We start from the raw sequence: 23,989 nt of genomic DNA on the forward strand, positions 1-23,989 counted from the left end.
CCGCCCGCCAGCCTGACGCAGCGCCATTCACCATAACCCTTTGGGCCCTGCCCGTTAGCCAATTGCTCACCCATCGTATGATGTTTTTATTTAGCTGTATGGTGGACATTTTGTCCAGTAGGATCCTATGGGAAACCGTGTCAAAAGCCTTGCTGAAGTCCAAAAAAATCACATCAGCTGGTTTCCCTTGGTCCACCATACGGGTGATCTTATCATAAAAGGAAATCAGGTTAGTTAGGCAGGACCTACCCTTCACAAACCCATGCTGGCTGGGACCAATGACTGCTTTGTCCCCCAGGTGCGCCTCAATACGTTCGAGAACCATCCTCTCCATGATTTTACCAGGCACTGACGTGAGACTGACAGGCCTGTAATTGCTAGGGTCTTCTTTCTGACCCTTCTTGAAAATCGGCACAACATTTGCCAGCTTCCAGTCTACCGGGACCTCTCCAGACTCCCAGGATCGTTGAAAAATAATTGAGAGAGGTTCCGCGATGACGTCCGCCAGCTCTTTCAGCACCCGGGGATGAATCCCATCCGGACCCATGGACTTGTAGGGATCCAGGTGGAGTAGCAAATCCCGCACACGTTCAGGGTCGGTTGGGAGTTTGTCATCCCCACCGTCCTGGTCCTCCAGCTCAGGGCACACTGGGTCCCGAAGCCCATCATCGGCATTGAAGACAGAGGCAAAGAAGGCGTTAAGCGTCTCTGCTTTGCCTATGTCATCGTCTGTGAGAAGACCTTCCCTATCAAGGAGTGGCCCTATGTATTCTTTAGTTCTCCTATGGGATGAAATGTGGTATACTTGTTTTAGCATTCTGGAGGGAGGAAGGTATGGAATTAAGTTGGCCCTTGACTGAGACTTTGGTGAAAGTACAGGCTATAGAAAGAAAGATAGAAAGAAGTGTTTAAAAAAAAAAAAAAAGGTTACTGAAGGTGTTAAAGGTGTGGTATATAGCATTTGACAGAGCTGTTTGAAGTTGAATGAGCAGGGAAAGGGGATGTAGGCATTATCTAAGTAACAGTCTAGAAGTTTTGGTATATTTGCATATTTGCTGTGGTGTTTGGTCAGTTTCCCAAGCATCGGTGAGGGGGATGGGAGGGGGGAACAACCTGCTCCACCAGGGGCCTCTCCAGCAGCTGCAGGGGGGTTTCTGCTCCAGCACCTGGAGCGCCTCCTCCCCCTCCTTCTGCACTGACTTTGGTGTCTGCGGGGGGGGTTTCTCCCTCTCCCAACTGCTGTTGAGCAGCAGGCTTTTGTTTGTTTCTTTGTTTTCGTGGATGTGCTCTCACAGAGGCACAGACTGTGTTGCTCATGGCTTGGCTCTGGGCAGCAGTGGGCCCCTTTGGGGCCAGATGAAATTGTCCCTTACCGGCCACAGGGAGGCTTCTGGGCTTTTCTCACGGGGGCTGCCACTGCAGTTTCCCACCCCCACACCTCTCACACCCCCGAACCTTGCCATCAAACCCAATACACTGGGGAACAGCTAGGTCATTACTGACTTGTAAAGTATCAGGGATTAAATTCACTAATGAAACCCTAAAAAGTGATGGGGGCAGAAGGGGCTGGGATAACAGTGCCACTTTTGGGGGATACCAAGCTGAGACTAGGGGATAAAATGATCACTGGGTAATTATTGTATGTACCCAAGGCAGGGACTAACTTGTTGGGAAGGGATTTGATGATTAAATTGGGCATTCAAATAGTAAATTGTTAGACTGGAATAACAGTGTTATTAATGGAGTGCTCTCAGCAAACATACATGTATATTCACCTCTGACTGGAAAGACCCTGAAATGGGGGCGGAAGCAACAATATAGGTGGACAAGTTTACCTCAGGGGTTTACAGGGCCACCTATCTATTTGGGTAAGTTCTAAAAAGATTTTGGAGCAATTACAACCTCCCAAGGAGGTATTAATGTTAACAAATATGTGGATCATTTTCTATTGCCAGGACTGGAGAAAAGAGTTGTGAAGAAAGCTACTAACAAGCTATTCAACTTTCTGGGAAAGCAGGGCTTGGGAGTATTGAAAAATAAATTACAATATGGAGAAAGAGAAGTCAGGTATTTAAGGCATCTAAGGTCTGAGGGAAAATGAATAAATGCAGAGAGGATTCAGGGAATTGTTGAAAATTAACAAAGAAATAAAAAGTTTTAAAAGAAAGATTTTTTTAAGGAATCAGGAGCCATGAAGTCTGAAGGAAAATGGATACTCCCTGATGGGAGAGAAATGCTGAATAAAGTGATAATGAGGCAAATATTAACTGTTTTACATCAGAAGAGTCATTGGGAGGTGCAAGCAATGTGTGATGTTGTGCTAAGAAAGCATGTCTGTGTAGGAATATACACTTTAGGGAAGCACATATGTAGAGGATGTACCATATGTCAAAAGGTAAATAAAAAGGTCTTCTGTAATCCATCTAGAGGGGGACAGGAGCCAGGGGTTTGACCTTTACAAAGTATACAGGTAGATTTTACTGAGTTACTTGTTTGTCCTAATTGACCACGTGACTGAATGGGTGTAAAGCTTTACTGCAAGGGTTAAAGCAGGCCTTAGAGATTGAGTGGGATTTTCACAGCCCCTGGCACCCCTCCTCTTCTGGGAAGGTGGAGCTAATGAATCAGACATTAAAGAAGCAATTAACTAAACTAGTGTTAGAAACCCAGCTTCCTTGGGTAAAATGCTTATTCCTACAGGTTTAAACAGCACCAAGAAGGGATATAGGAATTTCACCATATGAGATGCTGTTCAGATTGCCCTATCTGGGCAGAAGGGATGAGATACCACAATTCAAAACAAGAGAGTTTTCTTAAGAACTGTATTCTGGGGTTGTCCTCTTCTTTGTCATCTCTCAGGACCTGTGGGTCGTTGGCTCAAACCCCACCTTTGGAATTCCCCATTTACCACCATCACCCAGGAAACCGGGTCCTGATTTGGACCTGGAAAGAGTCAACTCCGGCCTGAATATGGGAAGGACAATTACTAACCACTGAAACAGCTGTAAGAACTGTGGAAAAAGGTTGGACTCACTATACTCGAGTGAAGGCATCCGTCGACGGTAGTACCTGGGAAGCTGTTCCTACAAAAGACTTGTTGGAAGTTGAAATCGAAGAGAAAAATCTCATAGTGGACTCTGAGCAGGATAAGAGCTTACAATTGTAAACTAACCTTTTATTTTCACAGGTAACTAACAACTGTGACTTGTGATTGAGAGAAAAAACAGACCTATAGCGAATTGCAGTGCTCCCAAGGGGGGGTTGTTATAGTAGTAGTGTACATCTTATTCTTTGTATCGATAATTATTTGGAAACCTAAGGTTTAAAAATAATGACAGGGAAAAATTGATTACTAATTTTGTTTTTAGTGATTCTAGGCCTCAGAGAAGGCCTCGGTCAATTGGCAACTTGGAAAAGGCACGACCAGATAATAGCAAAAACGGGATACCCCATCAAAATATGGGTGACTGTGGCAGAGGGTTATGTACCACAAGCCGTCACATTTGATGCTTGTGAGGTGTTAGCTTGTGGAGATTTAAATGCCCAACGACAATTGAGCAGAGAGAACAAATAACTGGGAGAGACCCAACAGCCAGATTGAGAATAGCTGTATGGAAACAATCCTCTATTGCCATCAGAGAAAGGGAGAAACTCAAGGAGAAAACAGGAGAGAAAACAGGAGGCCCTCTGAAATGTGGCAGTTCAAACATTTGAGATTCAAACAGGGTATGGGGATGTGAATGCCTGGATAGAATGGGTCAAATATACCGTCCAGAGTCTCAACCGTAGCTACTGCTATGCTTGTGCCTTGGGATGACCAATTGCCCAGATAGTGCCCTTCCCATTGGGGTGGACCAAAGACTCCCAAGGGATGCGATGTATGATTGCATTGTACCAAGAAAAGACTGCCTGGGGAAATGAGGCCTGTAAGTCTCTCTTTGCTGTTTCTTGCATGATAACAGTATCACAGTTCCCCCTGCATTCTCTACAGCTACAGGTAACCATACAGCTTGCCTCTCACGGCAGGGTGTGAGTGCTACCTGGCATCTGGGAGAATTTGCCTTGTGCTACCAAGGACTTGATGGGAAACTGCTCAAGACTAGAGATCCCCAGGGCAGATCTCTGGTGGTACGGTGGAGGGAAGATCTTACGGTCCACCCTACCATCCAATTGGGGAGGCACTTGTGCACTTGTTCAATTAGCTATACCCTTCACCCTGGCATTTGAAAGAGAAACATCACAAATACCCAGAGGAAGTAAAAGAGGCTTAGGAATATCATTTGATGATAGAGTATACATAGATTCTATTGGGGTACCTAGAGGAGTTCCAGATGAACATAAAGCCAGAAATCAAATTGCTGCAGGGTTTGAGTCACTGTTCTGGTGGGTAACAATCAATAAAAATGTGGATTGGATTAATTATTTCTATTATAATCAGCAGAGATTCATCAATTATACCAAGGATGCGATGAGAGGAATCGCTGAACAACTAGATGCCACCAGCAAAATGGCATGGGAAAACAGGATAGCATTAGATATGATGCTCGCAGAGGAAGGAGGTGTGTTTGTGTGTGTAATACTGAGCAACCATTGTTGCACTTATACCCAACAATAGTGTCCCAGATGGCTCGGTAACAAGAGCATTGCAAGGGCTTACCACCCTTGCCAGTGAATTGGGAGAAAAAGTAGGTGTATTTACATCCTTGATCGTAGTTGTAGGAGTTTTGACAGCCATTGGTTGCTACATTATCCCCTGTGTAAGAGGACTAGTACAGTGGTTAACTGAAACCTCATTACTGAAACAAATGACCATGGAGCCACCACCTTAATCAGATAAGGTGATAATGAGGAGATGGAAAACAAAGAAGAAATCTACCAAATTACACCTTAGAGAAGATTTTTGCAAAAATCAACAGTTTATAAAAAAAGAAAAGGGGGGAACTGTAGGAATAGAAATGTTGTTTTTGCAGAGTTACATTGTTTAGAAGGAGGGAATGTGGTACTGAGATATGCTTACAGTGATAAGAAAGTTTAGCAGGCGACCTTGTAAAATGCAGACAACCAGACTCCTTAGGACAATTAGGTGAAAATCACGGTGTCAAGTCAAGTCAGATAAGTGAAGAAACATTACCACTTCAAGCAGTAAAAATGTCAAAAGAAATTTGAAATTTAACAGGCCGGCAACTGAAGGCCATGCATTGTTTGTGAAGCATCAGATAGATTGTGAACCTGGATTACCCACTCAGTGGGGAAACAGGGGAGGGTCCTGCCATCAAAAGGTATATAAACTGTGTTTTGGAACTAGTAGATGCGCTCTCTCCTGCTTGTGGGGCGCCCGCCATTGCAATTGCGAATAAATTACTACTTCACTGAGATCCTCGCCTGAGCCTAAGTTATTGGCTACGGAGTGTTTCTCACATTATTATACACATTAATCCATTTTCTCCTTCAGAGGATAAAAAGATACATTATTTTCTTTCCACTGCAGGTTACTGCAATTTAATCTACCTGAAGACAAGATTAACCAGAGCACAGAAGCTGCAGCTGACAGTGAAAAGGAGACATGATCAAATTCTATATGTGCTTTAATAACCTAGGTAATCTCCGTTACTTTCTAATACACATTCAAAGCTCCTGCATTCATCTCAAGTCTAACAGCTATAGATTTTTTACCTCTAACAAAATCTGATACTCCATGACAGTATAGTAGTGCACGATGCCAGATGGGTTAAAACACAAAAACAAGTTCAGCTTCTGTGGCAGAAATCTCTAAAGTCCCAAGTCGATTTCCTTTGGCAAGGAACTGTATAGGCCCAATTGCCTAACAGCTAGGCAGTATTAAAACTACAGTTTTCTCCCCTGAACTTATAAATATACCATATCTGTCCCCAAATACAACAGCTATCCTTTTCTTTTTTTTTTTTTCTTTTTCTTTTTTACCCAGTAAGACCATAAGGGGAGATGATTAGAAAGTACCTAGCAATAAGCAGCTTACACATGCTTAAAAGAAAATTAACAGAAAGATATGCAAAGAAGCCCAATAGCCTGATTTCCTAGCAGGAGGAATAAATCATACAGCATCTACAAACAAAGAACCTGCAAACATTCAATTCATTTGCAATTACAAAGATGTAGGTCACAAGGCATACCATTCATCATTTTAATGGTCCACCACAAACTACTATATTTCATTCCTTTTGTTTATTTAGGGTTTGGGGCAGGGGGCAGATCTGACATATATAATACAGGTTAATCGTAATGCCACAAACCTATGTGCTTCTACTCGTCCAGGCTTATATACAGCACAATTTAGAGGAATAGATTTATATTATTTTACGTGCAATTTTATTTCTGAAATCTTTCTGCAGCAATGTTTTATGAATATTTCTTTATGAAAGGAAAGAAAAATTACTGAAATTCACATTTTACAAGCAGGTTTGCTGTGAAAAACAGTCAACAGTAGCACAGTAGGCTAACTTTTTTCCTTTCTTTAACAAAAGTTCTGACAAAACAGCCTGAGAATGTTTTCCATGTAGAAGAAACTAAAACACACACCTACTGGAGACTAGCTTCCTCTTTCCCCAATACCGCAACACAAGCAAACATGTGCAGTAGTCATTTGCTCCAAGTAGAACAGTCATTCTTAACTTTTCTTACTGTCTGCAGCACCTTGGCTGGTCAATTTAGTCTTGCAAAGAAGGCCCATTACACGTAGCATAACAGAGCTAAGCACAGCAGTTCCTGAAATACTTTAATATAAAAAAACACCGCATCTGAATACCACTTCTTTAATGTAAAATGTTATTTTTTCAGTTCCACGATTACTTACTCAATGATTAGTCAGCCATACTTTCTCAGGTATACCTCATGCAAAATTTTCAAAATAATCACCTTGCTGTAGGAGAGGAACAGATTTGCTTTTTACAAGCACTTAAAAAAAAAAAAAAGAAATATCACTAGAAAGGCTCTGGCAAATTTTTGTCTGGCCTTCTTACACAAGACAGCTTGAGATTAAAGAACGAACTACACTACACTTGAAGATATTCACAAATAAGTAATATAGATTACAAATTACCCATGCTAGAAGAGCAGGGATAACCATACTGTCTACATGAAGAAACATGAAAAATAAAGACTATTTTAATATGTAAAGTCAACTTGTATCTACAATGCTGCCTCCAGATGAACATGTCCCCCAAAACAGCAGGTTTTACTGGAAAGCCTGGCGAAGAGGCACTTCACTGCATCTTGTAGTGCTCAGAACTTGGGTACTCCTCCTCCCATGCCATCTCTTCTGATGACCTGTAATTTATGTATGGCCATGAAAACAAAACAAAAACAGACCAGAAAGGTAGGCAATTATGAAAGAAAGAATTTTTCATCACAGACATTACACACTTCGTTGTTATTAGGCCTTGAACTTTTGAGAAAAAGCATGTCTTTGTCAAGGTTTCAGCATTCATACAGCATTCTTCAACTCTGATGTGAATTCCCAACAGACACCTCCTCACATTTCACTCATTTGTCCCAAAATTTTTTCAGCAAAACCTGGGAGCTCTTGAGTTGATATTCTGGCTATTATTGAAGCTTTTTATTAAACAGAAAAGAACAACTGAAAACTAGAGATACCAAGACAACTTTCCAGAATTTCTTTGTTACACAGGAGGAAAAAAAAAAAACACAACACTTCTGCATCACAATATGAATTCCACAAATCCAAATTTTAAGATTATAGAAAATGCCACCCATATTCCTGATATTTTTAAAAATTCTTCTTACTTTAAAAAAAAAAATCTTTAGGATTAAAACACATTTCAGTAACAAACCCAGCTGCTCAGATTTGTAAGAGGAATAAAGAATAAAGTTTCATTTTTAGCACTAATCAACACAAAACACCACATTTAAAGCAGGCAAAACACCTCCCTAATAACTTGTTTATTTCCATACAATGAAAATATAATCCAGAAACCTTCATAGAAACTACTTGAACAGAAAGCTATGCTGTAAGACTACTGCAACACTAATTTTTCAGTAATAAATGAACCAATTTGAGTAGCAAAGATCCAAGAAAATTTCTGTACTGAACAAAGTGACTGAACACCACTTCACTCTCACTGCTTTGGTGTTCAACAAAGAAAGGATAAATAAATCCAGAAATATTCACTGTTGCAACAGTGTGGGACTATTATTTCAGCAGACTTCATGAGTTTTCTTTTAGCAAATAAAGAAATAGTTACAGATAAAATAAGTATTTTTATCTTATTAAGCACAATTATGTGATCTACAGAAGTAGGTGCCACATCTCTATAGCTAGTTCAATTTGTTGATCTGTGGCACATTGTGTACAGGAACAGCTGTGAGCGTTGCTGCATTTGAACAGATTCCCCACTACTACTACTACAAAAAGGAAAACTATATATATATATATATATATATATATATATATATATATATATATATATATATATATATATACACATACACACACACATAAATGAAACAGACAGTCAGAGCACAGCCACCTTGCAGCCTCTCAGTTTTCTATGGGACAGAGTCACAAGATGTCCAGAAGGGCCATAGCAAACAAACTGGTCTATACTCATCTCTAAGCTGTCATTTTCAAATAAGCTGTTAGTATTTATTACTCCATTCTTTTGGCAGCAGTGACCTTAGATGCTTCAGGAGTTCTACATAATAGCCTCTCTTCCACTGCAGCTTTGACCTATCCTATTGCAAAACTATTTTTAACTTAATACAGCAAAGTATTTTATTTCAGTGAGTATTTTTTATTCCTATAGCAACAGGCTATTATTGCTCTGCTCTAAATGGATGAGCACAACTCCCATTCCCAGCTTTATTTCTGAAGGGATTCCAAGTATTTCCTCAGGGATGCTCCCTCTAGAATTGTAGTAATGCATTCTATTCTAGTGTATTACCTGCTTCTCCAAGGACACTGCATTTGTCATATTATATGTGGGCATTTCAGCATATGCCCCTTGCAACCTACCTTGACTTTGGAATACAGAAATAATTACATATACATAGAAGATACAGATGAAGAGGAACCATTGGTGGGGAAAAAAAAAAAAAAAAAAGAGCAACCAGCCCTACATAAACTACATTTTAATAAGATTAAACTGAGGGGGAGTTATGAGTGAAGGCAGTTAATTGTGTGCAAGCACTAAGAATGGGCTGAGGCGTACTGTGTTTTAGGGCAGCTAGACATTCACATCACTGAACCAATACTGCAGCAACAACCATGCAACAACTCAAGAGTTCTGCTATGGCTGTTAAAGGCCTTGCTCTGTTCTGAAGGCAGGAGTCACATAAGTATCTAAATCTCCTAAAAACATACAACTCATCTATCCATCACTGTCTGAATCTTCCTGTAAAACTCTAAGAGTAAAGGCTCTTCCATCTACACGTACAAATTATAAACTGTGTCTACTTGCATGAAAGGCATTCCATACACAATTTACACTGTATTATGCCATATTCACCAGCGTTTAACGTTAGAAAAAAAAAAATTACCCCCAGAAAATCTCAAAGCTAAGTTATCGATGTAGTTATCAGTGACTTCTCAGAGAGAAGCTATTTTCAGGGAAACATGCTCTTATACCAATTCAGCCTTGAAGCCAAATTATTATTTTATTCCAAGAGGATAAAATAATTTAGTGTTTAGTTGAACGAACAGGAAGGATGTTCTCAGCTTTAGATTTACTGGTTTTCAGTTTAAAGCTCACATACCTGCCTTACACTTTCCCTTACACTTTGTGTAGTTTCACAATTATACTTTACAGACCTTATTTTACTTTTGTCTGTTGTCGTAAGATAGACTTGCACAAATGTCACTGGGAACCAACTCTATTGGAAATAAAAACTTTATAAAAAAACATTCCCAGTTCCATTAATTTCTTTTGCTTACTTATTCAAAAAATAGAGAACGAAAAATTCATCTTTGAAAATGAACCTATAGTTTAAAATAAAAAAGACAAAGAGCTTTATTTACTATAAGGGAGAGAGGCACAAGGGACACAAAACCAAAACAAACCCTGGTGATTCATATCTAACAAACCTCAGGAACTGTCTATGCTGTTTATGCACATAAGCCCCTACCCTAGAGACGACATTACCATTCTTCTTGGCTGATGTTTCAACTGCAAAATCTTAAGAGAGTCATGAATATCCACATCACTGTAATCAGTTCTTTTTTCATTCTAAGAAATAATACATTATCTGTAGCACACAGTAAAATTATGTGATTTATAATTTTGATGCACACCAGTGCAAAGCTGGATTTTTTTAGGCCCAATATTAATTACTAACTTTCATGTACTAGGAGTACTTACACTGTATAATCCTAGGCAGACAGAACGCTACCTAACTTGAAATCTTTACAGCCCAGTACCCACAAATTCAGCAGATTTACCACAGATTCACGAGAAACGGGGCTGAAAGATCACCCAGTCTATCACATCTTTCTTGTAGGCAATCCTGACAGAAACCTGCCTTGGCACGCCTAACACTTCCCTGCAACTATTCAGCTGAGTCAGAAGAGAAATGTGCATAGGCACATACATCTTCAGAGTCAACAGGTGGAAGCACACGTCATTGTGAATATCTACTGACTTTATTAGGATATCATGGCAAGGTCCATCTGAAAAAAAAAATATGGCCTAAAGCACATAGCCAGAGAGAAATAAAGCATGTTACTGTAGCAGGTATGCACACAGATACACCCCCACACATTAGAAAACAAACATTAAGCAGGAGAACTACTCTTTAATCTAATCATCAACCAGCAAATCTATTTTAGATGCAATGCACTGTCAAAGAACATACAACTTATCACCTACTTCTCCCCCCCCCCCTTACTCTGTGCTCATAAACAGGCACAACTTCAAGATACTTCCACTCAAATCAATGAGCTGTCTTCATTAGTTTACAACAAAAAATAAAGCAGGTCACTTAATGACATTCATATTATAACTCAGATCTGAAATAAACATATTATACTTCACCACACACCATATCAAACTATTTCCCCGATAGGGCTGACTTTCAGCAGTGTGCGTATTTTTCATATTGATTATCCCTTCCAAATGATAATCAATATAAAATTGACTCCCATGTCAATAGAAATATACCTTCTGTTATTCACAGTACAATAGTGAACAATCTATAAATTCAATAAAAACACTGAATTATCATTTTGACCCACTTAGGACTCAAAACCTATTTTTGTCACATGTATTGCCTTAAATTTTAAGACATTTAAGACATTTTTAAGACATGTGCATTAGTCTGAAAAGTCTTTTTAGAAAGAGCTGCTGCACATCCTAAAGCCCTGTAAGTACAATATAGTTGTGTCTGACAAAACATGGACAAGTCTCCCAGGTAAGAGCTACAGGTAAATTGGAGGAGGAGCATAAACATCATAGGTCTACACAGGCCTTCAAGCCAAGCTCTAGTGCTGTCTGGAGGCCTTGGCCCTCGCCTCAGGGTACCTGTCCACCAAACCCTTCCTCAAGCCTTCCTTGAGATGCTACAAACTGAAAAACCATTCCACCAGCCCCATGTCCAAAAAGGGGGGGCAACTCTCCCCCAAGTGCCTTCCCCACCTCCAAATCCCTTTGCATACACCCTGTCCTCCAGCAACATCATGAACAGAGAATCACAGAATGGTTTGGATTAGAAGGGACCTTAGAGCCCCTCCAGTTCCAACTCCCTGCCATGAGCAGGGACACCTCCCACCAGAACAGGCTGCCCAAAGCCCCATCCAGCCTGGCCTTGGGCACCTCCAAGGATAGGGCAGCCACAGCTTCTTTGGGCAACCTGTGCCAGTGCCTCACCACCCTTTCAGTGAAGAATTTCCTCCTAACCTCTAATCTAGATCTCCCCTCTTTTAGTTTAAAACCATTCTCCTTTGTCCTGTTATTATCCAATTGAGCAGAGAGCCACTCTCCTTTTTTTTTTTTTTTTAATAAGTCCCCTTTAAGTACTGAAAAGCAGCCTTGTTTTCTTTAGACATTCCCCCCTCTCCCAGCACCTGCCCCAAACCCTCAAGTTACCCCACGCCTGCCCTGCCCCATCCCCCCCGCACCCTACATCGCCGACGCCCTCCCCCGACCTCCCTTTCACCGTCAGCACCCCCCACAACCCCTCGACAAATCCCGCTCCCTTCAGGGGCCGCCGCACCTCGCGGTCCTTGAGGCCGAGGAGTAGCACTTCCTCCATGAGGGTGAGCCGCGTTTCCTTGGAGTCGCCCTTTTCGTCATCCCCCAGCTCATCTCGGTGGCCTTCGTCCTCCAGGCCGCCGCCAGCCCCCCACTCCTTGTCGGCGGCGGCGGCACTGCGGGAGGCCTCAGTACGGCGCTGCACCAGGCCGGAGCTGCGCTGGGTAAGGGAAGTCATGGCCGGAGGCGGCGGGGAGGGTACAGGAAGGGGGAGCGGGGAAGAGGAAAGCGCAGGAGCCGCTCCCACCTCGGCCCTACCCGCACCGCCGCTGCGGCCGGCCGGGAGGACTCATGAGGAGCAGGGCTGGGGCTCGGCCACGGTGAGGGAGGTGGAGGCGGCCGGCGTCCTCCCCTGCGGCGACCGAACTGGAGGACTGCGCTTCTCGCCCAATATGGCGGCGCGGGCTGATGTCAGCGGAGGATGTGGCAGCGGCGGTCGGGGGGAGGCACCGGAAAGGGCCGCGAGCAAAGGGAGCGAGACCCGACCCATCCCCGCTCTCCTGCCCGCCCCGCTCTGCCCTGAGGGATAGCGAGGACGGTCCCCCGGGAGGGGCGGCAGTGGGCGGGGGGTTCCGGGGGGTTCCACAGCAACAGACGGGCGAAGCGCGGTACAGAGGGAGGGGGACAGGGACAGGGACAGAAAGGGGGAACGAAGCCCAGGGGGTGCCGGCTGCCGTCGAGGGTATCTCGGCTATAGCCGGGGCGAGTCTGTGACTCCTCGGGAACTGTCCCCCGAGCCGGCCATGGCACTCGATAGACAGTGCCTTACTGACGGCCATCGCTCTGCTTGGTTTCAGTTTTAGCTGCCAGACCTTGCCTCATGGATACCATGGCACTCTCAACATGTGCGTCTGATATATATATAAACACAACAACGAAGCTCAAGCCACATTGAGCTCTTAGCAGTCTTGACTTCAAAATGAACAGATGCAGTCCCTTGTCCACAAGGCATCTTGCCAAGCCTTCAACCACTCCTGCAGGCCCGTCCAACACCTTGAAACCAGTGCTGCTGCTGCTTCAGCCAGAGATGGAGGCAGCACAACTTCTCTTCCCATGCACTTCTATTTACCCAATTCAAGCACTGCAAGGGCTGTGTTTGTGAGAAACACTCTGTAGCCAATAACTTAGGCTCAGGCAAGGATCTCAGTGAAGTAGCATTTTTATTCGTGATTGCAATGGTGGGGGCCCTACAAGCAGGAGAGCGCACTTACTAGTTCCATAACACAGTTTATATACTTTTTTTTTTTTCCTCGAGGACCGGGACCCTCCCCTGTTTCCCCATTGACTGGATTTGGGTAATCCAGGTTCACAATCTATATGGTGCTTCACAGACAAGACATGGCTTTCAGTTGCCGGCCTGTTATAAGTCAAATTTCTTTTGACTTTTATACTCTTTGAGGTGGTAATGTTTCTTACACAGTGATTTCCACCTTATTGCTCTAAGGATTCTGGTTGTCTGCATTTTACAAGGTCGCCTGCTAAGCTTTCTTATCACTGCAAGCATATCTCAATACCACATTCCTTCCCTTTAAGCAATGTAACTCTGTGCAAAAACATTTTTATTCCCACATGTTTCACCAAAACCTCAAACTATCAAAGCCAAATCCCACATGTATTCATTCCGAAGTAGTGTATTTTGTTGCAGAATAAAGGTGCCTCTAATGAAAGGATGGCCTATGCTCCAGGGTTAGTGAAGTCAAGGATAGAAGAATGGGGACTTGCTTAGTCGCATTAAAAACAGATGTTGCTGAATGTCTTTACTTACTACTGTGCAAATTAACTGAAACAAGGACTCTTGGGGTCCCTCACAAAGGATGGTTCCTGACAAAAATGGGGAAACTGTCTCAAAAACCATCTGAGACCGACCTTGTGGTTTGGACAAGAGCCAAGGAGCAGCTGAGCCTGCACAAAGTCAGGAGGTCAACTAGTGGTGATGAAGAAGAGTTATCAGACTTCATCCCTATGACCCCCGGCGACCACCATGAGAAGGCACTGCACAAGTGCAGACAGAGGAGTTTATGGAAATTACTTCTTGGAACTAATTTTAATACAAAGTGGGGATAGGTTATGCATATGTATAGGTATATTGGGAAACTTCATGCATATGTAACTTTTTACTGCATATAACCAAGGTAAGTTGCCGCATTGGGGTGCACGTACCTTTGGGAGCTATCCTGCGTGCGCCCGGCGCCAAAATAAACCACATACCTACTTTATAACTCATTTGCTTTCAGTTGTAGTTATTCCATGAATCATTTTGGCGAGTGTTGCCTTCAGGGGGCAGTGGCAACCTGGTTCAGGGACGGCACGGCGACCAACCCCAGGCCGCTCGGTCCATCGGCTCACAGACACTAATGTGGTGGATGGCAAATGGTGTTTATTGTCGAGTCACATGGTGTTATATACCCGAGGCCCATAGCGTCACTTCCGCTTGCTTACATCACAGACCACACGCTACTGTCCATCAGGGGAGGGGCTCCACCTTTCCGTACAGCGCGACATCTTCCGGCCGCCAGACCCTAACTACCCACAGGCGAGCCAGGCAGGAAGCTCTCTGCCTGCCCACAGCAGTGGCTGTGCCACGGATGTCCTAGCACGCACCGGGCACATTACGCTGAGGGAAGTCTGCTCCTCAGCCGCTTAGCTTACTGCACAGGCAGACAACGACCTGCTGGACCGTGGCCAAACAGTATGTGTAACAGTACAGGAAGGGCCTATAAGTCGTACACGTGGCCAGGGCAGCTGGTAAACCGCAGAGACGTCTGGCGTGCAGCATAGTCCCTGTAAAGGAGGAGGGTACACTACAGGCTGACTGATGGAGTGGTTGAGGGGGATTTGCTGAGGGATAAAGCAGTCAAGAGGGATTTGCTGACCAATGGAGTGGCTGCTAGTGATCTTGGGAGCAGATCGAGCAAATCCGAGGATACTGCTGCATCCCAGTTCTGGGAGGACTTGCTAATGACTCTATAAGAAGCAGGAAAAGGGTAAGTGGACCTCTCCGAATTGTGACAAGGTTACCAGGGTAATATTTGCAGCTGCAGGAGGGATGCTAACTGGAGTGTTAATAATTGTATGTCTTATTTCTAGATGTCCAGGTATCTAATGCTGAAAGTGTGGGAATAAAAATGTTGGTTTTGCACAGTTACATTGTTTAGAGGGAAGGAATGTGGTACTGAGATATGCTTGCAGTGATAAGAAAGCTTAGCAGGCGACCTTGTAAAATGCAGACAACCAGAATCCTTAGAGCAGTAAGGCAGAAATCACTGTGTAAGAAACATTACCAACTCAAAGAGTATAAAAGTCAAAAGAAATTTGACTTATAACAGGCCGGCGACTGAAAGCCATGTCTTGTCTGTGAGTGCATGGACCCTGGAGGTTCTGCAGACTGCTGACAGAGCGCCTGAGACTGATTAAAGAGGCAGGATCCACTGTGAGAATAGAAATGTTGTTTTTGCAGTTACATTGTTTAGAGGAAAGGAATGTGGTCTTGAGATATGCTTACAGTGATAAAAAAGCTTAGCAGGCAACCTTGTAAAATGCAGACAACCAGACACCTTAGGACAATTAGGTAACAATCACAATGTTAAGTCAAGTCAGATAAGTGAAGAAACATTACAGTAAAAACATCAAAAGAAATTTGAAATTTAACAGGCCAGCAACTGAAGGCCATGCATTGTTTGTGAAGCATCAGATAGATTGTGAACCTGGATTACCCACTCAGTGGGGAAACAGGGGAGGGTCCTGCCATCAAAATGTATATAAACTGTGTTTTGGAAGTAGTAGATGCGCTCTCTCCTGCTTGTGGGGCGCCCGCCATTGCAATCTATATCTATATCTAATACATTGCAAGTAGTGGGGAAAGGAAGAAGGTAGGCACTCTGGGTTTAAGAATTGATCCAGTAACTCTGTGCACAGACCAAGGTAAGAAATATTAAGTATTGCCTTGGGGGTCGGGTGAGACTCTGTGTGAAGAGTGTCAGGAAATTTGGTGTATGGTAAGCCCTCGCATGGGAAAGTGCTGGGTAGTACACCAGGGAAATTTGGTGTACGGTAATCCTTGCACGGGGAAGTACTTAGAAGTACACCAGGGAATCTGGTAAACTCATAGGTGTGCGGTAACCCTTGCACGGGGAAGTGCTTGGCAGTACACCCCCATTTTCCAGAATTGGAACATTAGTGTGTGGTACACTGCAGAAGGGAAATTTCTGTAGCAACCTACTGGCGAGGGCTAGGAAAAAGGGGAAATATGAGTTCCAGGGGACAGGGAGATATCCCTGGGGGAGTGCCTACCAATAGTTCTTCCTGAAGAATGATAAGAAATTGGAAACATAATCCCAAAATTAGAGGGATTGTAAAAGAAAAAAAAAAAAAAAAAAGGTTAAATATTGTGTATCAGTCTGGACAAAAGAACCAATTAAGGAAAAAGCAGTATTTTGGACAAAATAGGGGTCTGATGAAAATTCAGGCTTTAAATTTATGTGTAAACAAGAAGATTCCTTTTTCGGAGAAGGAGCCAAGTTATGCTCCCTATCATCCTAATATTGCACCGGTGGCAGCAGCAGTCACTCCAGGAAGGGAGACAGGGACTGCAACTAACACTGTCCCTAAAAGAAGGATTGTACTCTAGGCTCTGGCAAGAATTAGAACAAGGTAGAAGATATATGGAGAATTTTGCCTTCCCTGATACTAACAGAATTAACACTAACTGTGTATCCTCTTAGGTGAACTACCCCCCCTCCTTACCAGCAGAGAGGTTAGGACTTTTAAGAAGGAGAGGAAGTCTTTATTTGAGGACCACAACAGCCTAGCTGAACAATTAGACCAGTTCCTACAACCTGACATATTATACTCTTGGGGGAGGGAATTATGTCTATAAGTATGTTGTTTACAGGGAAAGAAATGGGAATGATCAGGAGAGCTGCTATACAAGAATGGGAAAGAGCTCATCCTCCAGGACAAGGGGTAATACTAGCAGAGCAGAAACACCCATTTGCTCTTCCTGTCTGGAATAATAATAGTGTGCAACACAGAAATCATATGAGAGACTTGGGGTCAGAATGAGAGAGTACTTGGGGATGATTCCTGAGGACCCGGTATCCCAAGGACTCTTGAAAGTTCATTGTGTGATTAAAGCCTGGCAAGATACGCAGAAAATGCTTCAGAAGATGGGGGCATGTAGTGAACAGTCACTGGGGGACCCTCCTGCGGGAGGCCCTGGAGGTGTGTGTCCAGAGGGGAGATAAGAAGGGAAGAAAAAAAAAAAAAGAGAGTGAAACTAATGGTATTGACAGTGCAGTGGGTAGTGAGGCAGAGGGTTGGAGAAAGAGGAAGAAAATCTTCAGGAGGAGTCAGGGCCAGGATGGAAAGGAGAGGAAGAGAGATGAAGGAATGGCAGGCAAAGAAGGCTGCCTGTGTTGTGGCCTGAGTCCTAGCAGGGACAGGCTTTGATAAGATGTTTTAAGTGTGGCCAGTCTGGCCACTTTGAATAGGAATATCTGGAGTGGAAGAAGGAGGAAAGAAGGAAAATGGGATGAAATGTGGTATACTGATATGTTGTTTTAGCATCCTGGAGGGAGAAAGAAATGGAATTAAGTTGGCCCTTGACTGAGACTGTGGTGAAAGTACAGGCTGTAAAAAGAAAGATAGAAAGAAGTGTTAAAAATGTTACTGAAGGTGTTAAAGGTGTGGTATGTAGCATTTGACAGAGCTGTTAGAAGTTGAATGAGCAGGGAAAGAGGATGTAGGCATTATCTAAGTAACAGTCTGGACGTTTTGGTATATTTGCATATTTGCTGTGGTGTTTGGTCAGTTTCCCAAGCATCGGTGAGGGGGATGGGAGGGGGGAACAACCTGCTCCACCAGGGGCCTCTCCAGCAGCTGCAGGGGGGCTTCGGCTCCAGCTCCTGGAGCACCTCTTCCCTCTCCTTCTGCACTGACTTTGGTGTGTGCAGAGAGGTTTCTCACTCCTCACTCTCCCAACTGCTGTTGAGCAGCAGGTTTTTGTTTTTTTTTTCTTTGTTTGTTTGTTTTCGTGGATGTGCTCTCACAGAGGCACCAACTGTGTTGCTCATGGCTTGGCTCTGGGCAGCAGGGGGCCCCTTTGGGGCCAGATGAAATTGTTCCTTATCTACCACGGGGAGGCTTCTGGGTTTTTCTCACAGGGGCTGCCATGCAGTTTCCCACCCCCCCACTCACAGCCCCCGAACCTTGCCATCAAACCCAATACACTGGGGAACAGCTAGGTCATTACTGACTTGTAAAGTATCAGGGATTAAATTCACTAATGAAACCCTAAAAAGTGATGGGGGTAGAAGGGGCTGGGATAACAGTGCCACCTTTGGGGGATACCAAGCTGAGACTAGAGGATAAAATGATCACTGGGTAATTATTGTATGTACCCAAGGCAGGGACTAACTTGTTGGGAAGGGATTTGATGATTAAATTGGGCATTCAAATAGTAAATTGTTAGACTGGAATAACAGTGTTATTAATGGAGTGCTCTCAGCAAACATACATGTATATTCACCTCTGACTGGAAAGACCCTGAAATGGGGGCGGAAGCAACAATATAGGTGGACAAGTTTACCTCAGGGGTTTACAGGGCCACCTATCTATTTGGGTAAGTTCTAAAAAGATTTTGGAGCAATTACAACCTCCCAAGGAGGTATTAATGTTAACAAATATGTGGATCATTTTCTATTGCCAGGACTGGAGAAAAGAGTTGTGAAGAAAGCTACTAACAAGCTATTCAACTTTCTGGGAAAGCAGGGCTTGGGAGTATTGAAAAATAAATTACAATATGGAGAAAGAGAAGTCAGGTATTTAAGGCATCTAAGGTCTGAGGGAAAATGAATAAATGCAGAGAGGATTCAGGGAATTGTTGAAAATTAACAAAGAACTAAAAAGTTTTAAAAGAAAGATTTTTTTTAAGGAATCAGGAGCCATGAAGTCTGAAGGAAAATGGATACTCCCTGATGGGAGAGAAATGCTGAATAAAGTGATAATGAGGCAAATATTAACTGTTTTACATCAGAAGAGTCATTGGGAGGTGCAAGCAATGTGTGATGTTGTGCTAAGAAAGCATGTCTGTGTAGGAATATACACTTTAGGGAAGCACATATGTAGAGGATGTACCATATGTCAAAAGGTAAATAAAAAGGTCTTCTGTAATCCATCTAGAGGGGGACAGGAGCCAGGGGTTTGACCTTTACAAAGTATATAGGTAGACTTTACTGAGTTACTTGTTTGTCCTAATTGACCATGTGACTAGATGGGTGTAAGCTTTACTGCAAGGGTTAAAGCAGGCCTTAGAGATTGAGTGGGATTTTCACAGCCCCTGGCACCCCTCTTCTTCTGGGAAGGTGGAGCGAATGAATCAGACATTAAAGAAGCAATTAACTAAACTAGTGTTAGAAACCCAGCTTCCTTGGGTAAAATGCTTATTCCTACAGGTTCAAACAGTACCAAGAAAGGATATAGGAATTTCACCATATGAGATGCTGTTCAGATTGCCCTATCTGGGCAGAAGGGATGAGATACCACAATTCAAAACAAGAGAGTTTTCTTAAGAACTGTATTCTGGGGTTGTCCTCTTCTTTGTCATCTCTCAGGACCTGTGGGTCGTTGGCTCAAACCCCACCTTTGGAATTCCCCATTCACCACCATCACCCAGGAAACCGGGTCCTGATTCGGACCTGGAAAGAGTCAACTCCGGCCTGAATGGGAAGGACAATTGCTAACCACTGAAACAGACATAAGAACTGTGGAAAAGGTTGGACTCACTATACTCGAGTGAAGGCATCCGTCAACGCTAGTACCTGGGAAGCTGTTCCTATGAAAGACTTGTTGGAAGTTGAAATCAAAGAGAACAATCTCATAGTGGACTCTGAGTAGGATAAAAGCTTACAATTGTAAACTAACCTTTTATTTTCACAGGTAACTAACGAGTGTGATTTGTGATTGATAGAAATGACACACCTATAGCGAATTGCAGTGCTCCCAAGGGGGGGGGTTGTTATAGTAGTAGTGTATATCTTATTCTTTGTATCGATAATTATTTAGAACCCTAAGGTTTAAAAATAATGACAGGGAAAAATCGATGACTAATTTTGTTTTTAGTGATTCTAGGCCTCAGAGAAGGCCTCGGTCAATTGGCAACTTGGAAAAGGCATGACCAGATAATAGCAAAAACGGGATACCCCATCAAAATATGGGTGACTGTGACAGAGGGTTATGTACCACAAGCCGTCACATTTGATGCTTGTGAGGTGTTAGCTTGTGGAGATTTAAATGCCCAACGACAATTGAGCAGAGAGAACAAATAACTGGGAGAGACCCAACAGCCAGACTGAGAATGTTTCCATATGGAAACAATCCTCTATTGCCATCAGAGAAAGGGAGAAACTCAAGGAGAAAACAGGAGAGAAAACAGGAGGCCCTCTGAAATGTGTCAGTTCAAACAAGGTATGGGGATGTGAATGCCTGGATAGAATGGGTCAAATATACCGTCCAGAGTCTCAACCGTAGCTACTGCTATGCTTGTGCCTCGGGATGACCGATTGCCCAGATAGTGCCCTTCCCATGGGGGTGGACCAAAGACTCCCAAGGGATGCGATGTATGATTGCATTGTACCAAGAAAAGACTGCCTGGGGAAATGAGGCCTGTAAATCTCTCTTTGCTGTTCCTTTCGTGATAGGGATATCAGGGCTCCCCCTGCATTCTCTACAGCTATAGGTAACCATACAGCTTGCCTCTCACGGCAGGGTGTGAGTGCTACCTGGCATCTGGGAGAATTTGCCTTGTGCTACCAAGGACTTGATGGGAAACTGCTCAAGACTTAAGATCCCCAGGGCAGATCTCTGGTGGTACGGTGGAGGGAAGATCTTACAGTCCACCCCACCATCCGACTGGGGAGGCACTTGTGCACTTGTTCAATTAGCTATACCCTTCACCCTGGCATTTGAAAGAGAAACATCAGAAATACCTAGAAAAAGTAAAAGACGCTTAGGAGTTCATTTGATGACAGAGTATACATAGATTCTATTGGGGTACCTAGAGGAGTACCCCTTGACATTTTTAGTTGCAGAGTCCCACACCTTGACCTCAGTTTGGTCCCATATTTCAGGCTCATAAACCGTCCGATTGTTAATAAGGAGAATGAGCTGTTAGGTTACCAGGACAGTCTGTGTTTCTAAGGACGTATGATTCCCCATAATGCGCAACTGCTTACCAGCGAGGGGAAGCTGTGTGCACCGGACCGCTTCTCTCAGCTTGAGCTTGTCTCCAACTCCAGTGCGCCTATTTGCAGCAACTTTCAGTAAGAGGTTCTCTGAGCAGTTTGCTGAGTTTGGCCGAACCTATCTTCATGAGGCGATCTATGTGCCTATTCCCGTCCTGGTCTCCGTTCTGCTAGCCTCTTCCTCTTCACTCCTTTTTCCTGCTTCTTTATTGATGTAACTGTGGTGGTTTTACCGTACTGGGCAGCTAAACCCCACAACCGCTCTCTCTAAAAAATATGGAACGCTTCACGAATTTGCGTGTCATCCTTGCGCAGGGGCCATGCTAATCTTCTCTGTATCGTTCCAGACCCAGTACAGTAACTTCATCGTGTTGCCTCTTTTTTTTTTCTTCTTTTTTTTTTTTTTTCTTGAGGGCAGTTTACCCTCTTATACCCTTCTCCCCACAGCAGTTCTTTTCAAAACAACTTTTCATTGGTCAAACAACTTTGAATGTAACAACAGCAAACACCCAGAAACATCCATGCCTTAAGGGCTGGAGAACAAGAGACCAGCTGGAGAACAAGCAACCAGAGACTGCATGGAGTCTCCTGAATCACCCTTCTTTGTTCCCTCTAAACTCTTTTACATTCCTGATGGCCTCGTCGTTAAGACTCTAATGTTATCTCAACCATGGGGCTTTCCAACCCCCATGGCCACATTCCCACATCTCCCCCTTCTTTATTAACATCAACCATTTTCTCGACACCAATTACTACTCCATATATAACATTACTAAATTCAGATTGAGCTGTATCGTCATTTATAACAATGGGGAAGTGCTTGACAGTACACCCCAATTTTTCAGAATCGGAACGTTAGTGTGTGGTACCCTGCAGGAGGGAAATTTCTGTAGCAGCACACTGACAAGGGCTAGGAAAAATGAGAAATATGAGTTCTAGGTGTTATAAATGAAGTCTCAACTCTGAATTTAGTAACATAAAAGAATATTTATAAAAGGCAAGTAAACAGCGCTGGGTGCGCGGGGAGTCTATGCTCTACCAACACGCACACGCACCCGTCGAACTTTCCAAATATATATAGGACACTGCTGTTACATATTTACAAGAAACCCAATTATGCCTATACATATGGATATCCTATCCCCACTTCATATTATAATTCTCTTTGTGGTGGTTGTTGTGGGTGAAAGGCTCACAGTTTCCCCATCACCATTAGCAACCTTTTGTTCCAGACTGCAGGAGCGGCTTCGACTGCCTCCCTCTTCTTCTGCACATGCTCTGCCCACCACAAGGTTCCCAAAAGTAACAAAGCATGATTGCTTTTCCAGTGTTTCGTTAACCCTTGAAGCCACACTAATAATATTATTATCATTTAACATTAAACAATAAATGTTAACAGTTCTAACCAGCAACCCCCCCAGCAACTTCCGTGCCTTAACAGAGGGGAAAACAAGCAACCCCAGACGGCAGGGCGTCACCTCAATCACCCTTCTTTATTTCCTCTAAACTCTTTCCATTCCTGATGATCTCATCCTTAAGAGTCTGATGTTATCACCAACCTCGAGGCTTTCGGACCCCCATTGCCACATTCCCAAATATCCCCCTTCTTTATTAATAACCATTTTCTCAACACGAATTACCACTCCATATATAACAATCCCTCCTCTTCTTTTGAATGTCATTAATTTGTGTCTTGGCTTCGAATTTGGCCAAGGCCAATTTAACCATAAAAGAATGCTTTCACAATATTCTCTGTAAGTTTTATAAACAAGTTTTTAGCAATGGTTGGAATCCCATGTTTAGCTCGTGTTTCAATTTCATGATTCCACAGGGTGTATAATAACTGTACTTTTCCCAATTAACCCTCCTTCATTATTAGCTCTTACCTCTATCCACCATTGATAGGGGGCCTCTTTCGGCTCATAACTGGTTATCTTATTGCTTTCATTACATCGAGCATACTCTGGTTTCCATAGCATAGGTTTAACAGGCATAGTAGTGTTTGTTCCTACATTCTTCCCCTCCGGGTGTTAACAATACATTCACTACAATTCTGAGACCAATAGCATGTAATTAGGAGAGGTCCAGTAAAGGCCATGTTACCCGGTGGTTATTACCCTAAGGGGTTTCAGCCCTTGGTAAACCTTCTTGAGCTGCAGTACTGGTCCCTTCTCCGGTCTTGCCCTCTCCCTGATGCTTCTTAGGAAATGGTCCAGACTTACACACCCGATGGTTCTTCTATTTGCGTTCAACTTTTCCATGAGTTAGTGGGGGCTCGATTCAAAGCAGATAACCAATCATCTAGGTAAATTTTCCCACCTATTATTTTAAAATTTTCAGGTAATTCAAGATGTTGCGGGTATCTCTACTGGAGGTGACACTCCCCCTATGGGACTTTGGGGTCCCCAAATCCTTCTATTATGGCCTTTATATGAGTTTCCAATGATTGCTAATATTCTAATCAATACAAGATTTAATATACATACAATTAGCATCCAAAGGGTAGGTATGCCC

At 43.3% G+C, this 23,989-nt stretch overlaps 1 protein-coding gene and 1 non-coding gene across 4 annotated transcripts in view; both read right to left on the reverse strand.

Annotated features, from left to right (window-relative positions):
- LOC113842276 (Golgi phosphoprotein 3) overlaps positions 1 to 12,689 on the reverse strand; it is a 66,044-nt gene extending 53,355 nt beyond the window's left edge. The window contains exon 1 of one of the 3 annotated variants that reach the window (XM_027448957.3): positions 12,199 to 12,689. In XM_027448957.3, the coding sequence (XP_027304758.1) occupies positions 12,199 to 12,414 (216 nt within the window). In that variant the 5' untranslated portion in view covers positions 12,415 to 12,689. The remainder of the gene's footprint in view (positions 1 to 12,198) is intronic. The other 2 variants (XM_027448955.3, XM_027448956.3) reach the window with 2 other exon arrangements.
- Positions 12,690 to 21,745: 9,056 nt separating this feature from the next.
- Positions 21,746 to 21,849, reverse strand: LOC113842277 (U6 spliceosomal RNA). Its single transcript, XR_003494607.1, has one exon. It is a non-coding gene; the product is annotated as a U6 spliceosomal RNA (small nuclear RNA).
- Positions 21,850 to 23,989: the final 2,140 nt, after the last annotated feature.

Source organism: Anas platyrhynchos, chromosome W (assembly GCF_047663525.1).
Source record: "Anas platyrhynchos isolate ZD024472 breed Pekin duck chromosome W, IASCAAS_PekinDuck_T2T, whole genome shotgun sequence".
NCBI lineage: Eukaryota > Metazoa > Chordata > Aves > Anseriformes > Anatidae > Anas > Anas platyrhynchos.